General features: G+C 43.6%; 1 protein-coding gene across 1 annotated transcript in view; it reads left to right on the top strand.

Moving 5' to 3' along the window:
• PKP4 (plakophilin 4) overlaps positions 1 to 9721 on the top strand; it is a 266647-nt gene that overhangs the window by 191572 nt on the left and 65354 nt on the right. Inside the window, exons 6-8 of the mRNA XM_045298126.1 lie at positions 3445 to 3570; positions 3686 to 3876; positions 6769 to 7321. Of these exons, the coding sequence (XP_045154061.1) occupies positions 3445 to 3570; positions 3686 to 3876; positions 6769 to 7321 (870 nt within the window). The remainder of the gene's footprint in view (positions 1 to 3444; positions 3571 to 3685; positions 3877 to 6768; positions 7322 to 9721) is intronic.

Genomic DNA, 9721 nt, shown 5'->3' with positions numbered 1-9721 from the left:
TGCCCTACCAGGTCTCCCACACCCACCTCCCCACCAATTTGGATCGCTTGTTGTTCCCTTGTCTCTGGGTTTGTTAACACCTCTTCCCTTCCCCCCACCTCTGTGTTCTATGCACTTCCCTGAAGCTACAATAATAAATCATTCAAAAGTCCCTGCCCCCACTGATCCTACCTGATAATTGACGGAAATAGTGACAATGCCAACTTAACTGCCATCAGTTGACTCCAACTCTTAATGGTGCTGTAAGACCCGGTAGAACTGCTCCTGTGGGTTTTGAGACTATAGATCTTTATGGGACTAGAAAGCCTTGTCTTTCCCCTGAGGAGTAGCTGGAAGTTTCAAACTGCTGGCCTTGAGATTAGCCTTCCAACATGTAATCCATTATACTATGCAGGACTCTCTGAAGAAGAAAAAAGACCCAAAAAAGCCTTCCTGTTTTAAGAGGATGCTGCTTAACTGTTACTTCCCTTAGTGCATTCTCTAAGCTCCTTTTTACATATGCACATCCATACACACCCTAGGTCTGTTCTTAAGTCTGGAAGGAGAGACTGAGCTCCCTAGAGTTGGGTGGGAACTCAGAATGTGAGGAGAGCAGCCTTCCCAAAGACAGTGTGTTAGCAACACAAGGGCTAACCTTGAGGAAAGAAAAGCTTGTCATAAAGATAATGAGACCCTGGGCAAACATTTTGAACAGAACTGAGAATAGGTAGCAAGTTCAAGAAGACCTAACTTTAAAGCGGTGGTTGTCAACCTGTGGGTCACGACCCCTTTGGGGGTGGAACAGCCCTTTCACAGGGGTCCCCTCAGACCATGGGAAAACACATATTTCTGACACTGCTCTCCCTCCAGGCGGGTCCGCCCACATGCAGATACACCCACATAGTGTTCCGGTGTGAAGGCTGTTACCCATGCTACACCATATTTCAAGACAAATTTTTATTGATTTGTCATTAGAAATAAATATTTCACAATATAATTACATACTGTTTTGTGATTAATCACTATGCCTTAATTAAATTCAATGTGTAACAATGAAAATATATCCTACCTATCAGATATTTACATGATGATTCTTAACAGTGGCAAAATTAGTTATGAAATAGCAACAAAAATAATTTTATGGTTGGGGAGTCGCAACATTAGGAAGGTTGAGAACCATTAGGAAGGTTTAAAGTATATAAAGTAAGTTGGAGTGACTAAGCTGGAGTTTTTTATTTTTTCAAGATGGCTAAATGGTCTCATTCAGAATAAAACAAGATAATGAGAAAGGCAGGTTTCACTAGAGAAAAGATGGGTCAGGCTAGATTTGCTTGTATTCATTTGAGAAGGAATAAAAGAAGCAGTTGACTTAAGAAATTAACGTTGTTTGTACCACTGAAAACGCTGCGTAGATTTTCTTTGCTTGCAGACAACATGAAATATAAGATTACAACCTGGCCTGACCTTCAGAGATTTCATCACTAATCTCAATAATATGGGTGGTGTAAGTTTTTATTTTAAAACCTTGGGATATGGAAGATCTTTTAGATATTTGGGCTACCCTTCTCCCTCACGTTATGTTAATCCTCTCAGTGGAAATTGCCTGAGAGGTGAGCTTTCCGAGAGGGAATAAGGTTAATTTTTAGATTTTGATATAATATCATGTATAAGTTAATGTGGTGCTTACATTAAATATAACAACATTCATAAAATTCAGGAAAATATACTAATAAATGGATTAATTGGGGGATATATTCATATACGCATGTATAAGATTTAAAATGCTTATGGAGTTTAAGGTTAAAAAAAAAGTACTAAAATCTTTTTAAGCAAATTTTTTAAAGGAAAAATATCTCATATTCATAGATGAGAAAGAAAAGAAGCTCTTCATTCCAAAATACCTTTTAAATTCAGACAAATGTTCCAAAATTTGTTTTAAGAACAGGGAAGAATTTGGCTTCCTGGTAGTTGTTGAGTTCTTACCACGACCCTGCCTGTGCACAAGAGGATGAAGCGTGGCTGGTCCAGCCTCACAATTGTTCTCATATTCAACTTACTGTTGCAGCTCGCGTCAATGCCCCGTTTGAGGGTGTTCCTCTTTTTTGCTGCCCCACTATACCAAGTATGATGTCCTTCTCCAGTGTGATAGTTAGGTTTATTGTGCCAGCCTGGCCAATGAACATATGTGGGATTGATTGAAGGGCAGAGAGATAAATGGCTTGGCGAGCCTCACCTTTTCTGTCTCTTGCTCTGATGGTCGAACCAATGTGTGGCTGCCTTAGCTAGTTCTCTGCCTCAGGTGGCCAGGCTCACTTCCTGGGAGACTTCCTGAGGGCAAACCACATGAAACTACCCTGATGCTGCTCTGGGTGCTGGAGAAGCCGTGTAAAGACCCCTGCCAGCGCTGAGGTGCTTACATGCTCACTGATTTGGCTTTTCTCCTGCAGTCTGTCATTGCGGGGGTTTTGCGAGTTTGAGAAGGACTCTGTAGATCGGTATCAACATATGGGCTAATGTCGGACGTATGGGCTTGGACTGGACTGGGTTGGGATGCTTTCTTAATGTACACTTACCCTTTATATAAAACTCTGTCATACACATATGAGTTTCTGTGGATTTGTTTCTCTAGTCTACCCAGTCTAACACATCCAGGGACTGTTTTCTCCTGATAATATGACCAAAGTACAAAAGACAAAGCCCTGCCATCCTTGCTTTTAAGGAGCGTTGTGGTTGCACTTCTTCTAAGACAGATTGGTTTGTTCTTTTGGCAGTCCATGGTACTTTCAGTATTCTTCACCGGCACCGTAATTCAAATGCATTGATTACTCTTCTGTCTTTCCTTTTCAATGTCCATCTTTCACATGCACATGAGGGCATTGAAAATATCATGGCTTGGGTCCTTAGTCTGCAAAGTAACACCCTTGTTTTATAACACTTGAAAAAGATCTTGTGCAGATTTACCCCATGCAGTGCGTCATTTGATCTCTTGACTGCTGCTTCCATGAGTCTTGAATGTGGATCCAAGCAAGACTAAATCCTTGACAATGTCAACTTTTCCTGTTTATCATGTTACCTCTTGGTCCAGGTGTGAGGATTTAGTCTTCTTTACATTGAGTGGTAATCCATTCTGAAGGCTGCAATCCTTGATCTTCCTCAGCAGGTGCTTCAAGTCCTCCTCACATTCAGCAAGCAAGGCTGTGTCATCTGCACACCACAGGTTTTTAATGAGTCTTCCTCTAATTTGGCTTATGAGATGTTAAAAGCTCTGGCTAGCTACAGGAACCAGGGCTGGCCACCTTCCTATTCTGGGGCTCAGTGGCCACCTTCCTATTCTGGGGCTCAGTTTCCCCAACTGGAAAGAACTACCTGGGCCGGGAGCCGGGGTCCTCAGGAGTGACCGCCGCTAAGCACATTTTTATGTAGTGCTATTATTGTGTTTAACTGGTTGAACTTCTCTTTCTTCAGATGTGCCAAATACTGGTGTAAGCAAGCCCAGAGGTTCTGACCCAGCTCACCCCAACACCTATCTCATCCGGGCCGAGCCGGAACAGGGGCCCCTCTACTCACCGGAGCAGACATCTCTCCATGAAAGTGAGGGTCTGTTGTGTTATCTTTTATGTATGACATTTGCTTTTAATATTTGCTGTTGACAGTAAACATTAGAACTGCATAATAAAGCCATTTCCTGCTGCTTTCCTTTCGGCAGGATCATTGGGTAACTCAAGAAGCTCAACACAAATGAATTCTTATTCTGACAGTGGATACCAGGAAGCAGGGAGTTTCCACAACAGCCAGAGTGTGAGCAAGGCAGATAATAGGCAGCAGCATTCATTCCTAGCATCAACTAATAACCATTTAGTGAGGAACTCAAGAGCCGAAGGACAAACTCTGGTTCAGGTAAGCCCGACACATCAAGAACCTTTTCAAAAACGCTCTGCTTGTTGAATGTCTGTTATATTATTAGGTATTCCTAATAAAGCAAATAATAGTTTCGAATTTACAGAATGGATTCAGTAACAACAATTTTTTACACTGTTCAAGTTTGTGATGTTGAGTTCTTAGGCATGAAACTTCAAATATATTGGCATCTACTAATTAGTTCCTAGTACTGAATTCTGTTAAATTCCCATACAATTCCAAATTAATTCTTCTGGAAGTAACTGGTTGGCATGAGGAAAGGTCCCCAGGGTGAGTAGGACAGAAGTGGGTGGAATGTTTCACTCCCTGCAGAATTCTGAATTTCTAACAATATTAAAGCTTTTAGAGCACAGCACACATTATTCAACACTTCCCTATAAAGGAATTAGCTCATTCTAGCCAACATGTTCACTTTCCTCACTGGAGTCATTCCATGAAAGGATATTTCTTATCTATGGCTAAAATGCAGGTGTCTGTATACCTGCTTACATAAAGTTGCCATGTAGGAATATCTGTTCTTTTAAGGTAGGATTCTCCAACTTGCTAGCCAAAAACAATACCCTGCACTTGCATACCTCCTTAGCCCCTCGTCCATTGCCATGCTAGTCTCCCATCCAGCCGCCAGCACAGGCCAGGGTTCAGTGAAATAGCAGGCGTCTTGGGCCGCAGTAACCAGCGAGGTAACTCTCTGTCTTGTTCTCCAATGAGCTCCTGGGATTGAAAATGACGAGAGGATCAAAGCAGGCAAGCTCAAGCTGGGCTTCCTCAGACACGCTACAGCAAGCCTTCCCGGTGCATTCTACAGACGGACAGACACCGGGTGCCCTCAGAGTCTGAGAAGGGGAAACCTCGGAGTGGAACTCCTGTGCTCATGACCAGTGATTGGCTTGCAAGCTGCTCTCCCCACCTTGAATCCTATTTTGGCTCCTGTGCTGTGTGTGCTGCTTGCAGGGAAAGCAGGGAGAAGATTTAGACTAAATGTGTACAGCATCACTCTTCCTCAGGGAATTTCAGTGTCACGTATCACAAGTCATACGTGGAATAGCAATCACCTTAACTATAGGAGTCATTTCTCTCCTGTTTATTTCAAAAAGCAACAACAAATATATGGCATGCTTATTTTGTGTTTACAGCAGAAAGAATATGTTGCCAGGGGGGTTCTAAAGCTTGACTTGCAAGTACTCTGGACAGTGCATTTTCTAGCTCTCTGGAACAAGTGTCATCCGATTTTGGTTGCCAGCCACTCACGTGTGGACTTTTCTTTACTTAGTGGTTAGTAGTTCTATTAGTAAATCCCTAAAACAGATCTTCACTTTCCAAACACCTAGCACTGTTCAACCTCTTCTTTGGGGCCTGTTCTTGTTTTGAGGTCTCATAAGAGGTGTCTGAGCAAGCCCTGCTACCTGTGTCACCGGCAGGCAAGCACACATCCTCTTGTGACAGGCCAGGGGAAACAAAGTCCTGGTCTTACTTCACTTCTTCTCTTACCATCCCATGTAAAAGTGAATGGGAAGTAATGGCACCTACACTTCAGCAGTCACTAACGAGGTGAATAGAAGAGCCTGCCATGAGGCTTCCATCTCAGTGCCCTGATGACTGTCGTCCATTCTGAGCCTGCCTTCTTTGGGCCCTGCCTCCTTCTCCCAGCCCCATTCTCCTTCATTGTCCTGCGGCATTCAGAAAGGGACCCGAGACTCGCTGTGAGCAGCGCTCTATGGATTCCTAGTAGGGTCCACCCATGGCAGGGCTATCTGTCTTCCCTTCCAGTCTTGGTCTCACTGCCATCGGGTCAATTCCAACTCCTGTCAGCTGGCTAGAAAAAGAGCCCAGCATAAGCCCAAATACTGTTCTTGCTGCCAGAAATTTGGGGGTGCTAGTTGCAGAGCTCCTAAATAAAAGGATATAGGTAAAAATGTCTCTAGTGACCAGAAGTACCACTTTACCTAAAGGAACAAACAGATTTGGGTGGAGCATTTGTTGGCCACACTTTCCCTTGAGTAAGCTGACCAGACGTCCCGCTTTTGGCGGGACAGTCCCAATTTTTAGCAATTTGTCCCGCATCCCACGGCGTTTTTTAAAAGTCCCAATATTTGACGACAAGCTAGGGTATACGGTTTTCGGCTGCCATGTGGCTATTTCGCCAGGATATGAGTTTTATCAAGTGTCCCGCTTTACCAGTGTTAAAATCTGGCCACACTTTCCCTTGAGAGTAAATTTACAGAGGCAGGCGTTGGCCCTAGGTGCTATGCAGGCTTTCATTTGTTCCACACTGGAGGGTCACGCTCTTTTTGTTCATGAGGCCAACCCATCAACACTAAACAATCAAATCCTCCTCTAGCTACATTTAGGTGGATGTATTCAAACAAAGAATCTCTTTTGTTTTGCATAAATGCATTGCCTTGGCCAAACTTTGAACCATGGGGAACAAAGTAAGTACTTTTCTCAGGGACCCTTCACATGTGTGAGTTGTTTGTAGTGCATGGAATAAAATACTTGGTGCATTATGAGAGACCCATAGGCCAGAGGGTAAAAATATAAAGAAAAATGTTAAATGTCTTCAGATCTCTTTGGACTCATTGATTTTAAAATTCTGAAGTGGAAAGGTGGAGATCGAACCGCACACGTACACGTAGACACAGAGTAGACCAAGAAAAACTCCGTGAGGACAATGGAAGGCCCAACTCGCAAGCGCAGAGAGGAAAGGGAATTTAAGTGCCTAAAATAAAGAGCACACTCACGTTCTGTGGTGAGCTACATGCGGTTTTGTTGTTGTTGTTGTTGTTTTGGTTTTTTGTTTGTTTTTTTTTGTCTGTAATGACAGTAGACACAAAACCCTGTGTAAACCTGTTCTCTTTTTCCCCCTTTCCTCAGCCATCAGTAGCCAGTCGGGCCATGAGAAGAGTGAGTTCCGTTCCATCTAGAGCGCAGTCTCCTTCTTATGTGGTCAGCACAGGCGTGTCTCCTTCCAGGGGCTCACTGAGAACTTCTCTGGGTAGTGGATTTGGCTCTCCATCAGTGAGCGACTCCCGACCACTGAACCCTACTGCATATTCCTCCACGACATTACCCGCTCAGCGGGCAGCCTCTCCATTCTCCGCACAGAGACCCAGCTCCCCAACCGCTGTACGACGAATTGGGTCTGTCACCTCCAGGCAGACCTCCAATCCCAACGGACCAACCCCTCAGTACCAAACCACCGCCAGAGTGGGGTCCCCCCTAACCCTGACGGATGCACAGACTCGAGTAACGGCCCCAGCCCAAAGCCAGGTGGGGTCATCATCCCCCAAACGCTCCGGGATGACCGCCGTACCCCAGCACCTGGGACCTTCACTGCAAAGGACTGTTCATGACATGGACCAGTTTGGACAGCAGCAGTATGAAATTTATGAGAGGATGGTGCCCCCGCGGCCGGACAGCCTGACGGGTGAGTACAGAGTGGAAGCACTGCGAAAGCCTGGGGAGGAAATCTTTCACAGCATTGAACACGGGGTAGTCGTCTCTGCTTTTTCCTAAAATTTCTACTGTGGACACTAGGCTGGCTTGACTTTCAGGCTGATAATTCTTAATGCATAAAGGTATATTTAGATCAGGGTATAGTTTGTCATGAATATATCTTTGCTCCTCCAGTGATTAAAGTTTAAAGTATGTTATTTTGCATGCTAGAAGAATTGGCTGGAATTCTAAGCTGTCTTGTTGTTTTTTTGGTTTGAAGTGAAAGACTTTTTAACCAAGCAGGTCTGATCAAGCATGAAGTTATTGTAAGAGATGCTGTTTGATGATCTGCTTCAACATTTAAGTATATCTGATGTAGACATGCACTAATGTTAGGGAAAGAATATGGATTTCTCCCTTTGCTGCCATGATTTTTATATCCTCATGAGAAAGGGGCAGAACTCAAGAATTCTCATCAAATGCCTCTTGGATTAACTCAGAAAGATACAGGTCCCTGATAGTGTGTAGCTATTCCCTCTGGACTTTCTTATGGAGGGTTTCCCATATGATATGAAATTTATGTTCGATTTGTTCAAATGAGATTTATCTTTAACTCATTTTCTACATGGTATTTTAAAAGTAACACACAACCCAAAACTCACCGCCATTGATTGGTTTCTGACTCCTAGTGACCCTGTAGAGGATTTTTGAAGCTACAACTCTTTGTGGAAGCAGACAGCCTCATCTTTCTCCCTGAGAGCTGCTGATGGTGAGCAGGCTAGTACTTACCCAACAGTGGAGAAGCATACATAACAGTGCTTAAAGAGAGAGGTTAGCTGCTCTTCTTGTCAGGTGCCATTCAGTTGGATCTGATGCATAGCAATCCTACCTAAATCAAAACAGCACTTTATTTAAAAAGTACTACCCAGTCCTGGACCAGCTTCACAATCATTGCTATATTTAAGCCCATATTTTCTGCAACTATGTCAATCCATCTCATCGAGGGTCTTCGTCTTTTTCACTAACCCTCTATGTTACTAGGCAAGGTGTCTTTTCCAGGGACTGCTCTCCTGATTCATGTCCAAGATATCAGAATCTGTAATTAGAAGAGAAAGTCTCAACAAACTCCTCTTTTACCCTCATTCAGCCCAATCACCAGCTAACGTGTCTCCCTGAATGAATGTTTACCTTTCTAAGCATATGCGTTGAATACATACAAGCACACACTGTGTTTCCTTCTCTCCTATTACTGATGAAATATGAGTCCTGGTGGTGTAGTGGTTCTGACTTGGGCTGCAATCCTCATGGTCAGCAGTTTGAAGCCACCACCAGCCACTCTGCGTGAGAAGACTGGACTTTCTACTCCAGTAAACAGTTACAGTCTCGCAAACCCATAGGGGGTGGCTATGAGTCAACATTGACTCAATGACAGTGAGTTTGAGGGTTTTTGGTGTTACTGATGAAATTAATTTAAACATCTTTTTCCTTTACCTTTTTTTCCCTCAATGTAACTGAGCACTTTAATTTATTGTCTCCAAGTTGCTGCATCCCACTGCCATTGAGTAAATTCCAACTCATAGCATAGGATTCTGGAGGCTGGTAAATCTTTATAGGAGCAGGTAGTCTCACAGTGGCCGGTGAGTTTGAATCTTCAACCTCGAAGTTAGAAATCTTAACGGTTACCCAATAGCACCACCATCATACTACATTTTTCACCTACTCCTTCATCCGTTTGTCATACTGTGGAGGTTTGCATGCTGCTGTGATCCTGTAATTGATGCCACCGGTATGTCACATACCAGCAGGGTCAGCTATGGTTGGACACGGGTGTCAGTGGAGGTTCCAGACTACGACAAGCTAGGAAGAAATTAGAGGTGTCCATTACTGAAAATTTGGCCACTAAAAACTTGACGAATAGCAAAGGGGTATTATGGAGTAACAGATTATGAGCCCCCTCAGGTTGTAAAGTATTCAAATTAGAGTCAGCCATAATGATGTGGATAGAACAAAGCTTTCAAGGACCTTCATTTGATGGTGTGGCACAGCTCAAACAGAGAAGCCACAGCTGCTAGCACTTATTAATAACTAGAACGTGGAATGTCCAAAGTATAAATCTGGGAAAATTAGACATTTTCAAAAATTAGATTGCATAAAGGTACCATATATACTCATGTAGAAGCCAACCCGAATATCAGCCGAGGCACCTAATTTTACCACAAAAATAACATTAAAAATGTGCTGACCCCCCAACTACCATGACCCCAATTCTGCCTTGCAGACCTGGTTAGACCAGAGGATGCACAGCGGTACAGATGGGAATTGGAAACGCAGGGAATCTAGGACAGATGAACCCCTCAGGACCAAGGGTGACAGTGGCAATACTAGGAGGGAA

Source organism: Echinops telfairi, unplaced genomic scaffold (genome assembly GCF_000313985.2).
Source record: "Echinops telfairi isolate 266 unplaced genomic scaffold, ASM31398v2 ScPeMD7_4;HRSCAF=17, whole genome shotgun sequence".
Taxonomy (NCBI): domain Eukaryota; kingdom Metazoa; phylum Chordata; class Mammalia; order Afrosoricida; family Tenrecidae; genus Echinops; species Echinops telfairi.
This window is presented reverse-complemented; position numbering and strand designations above follow the sequence as displayed.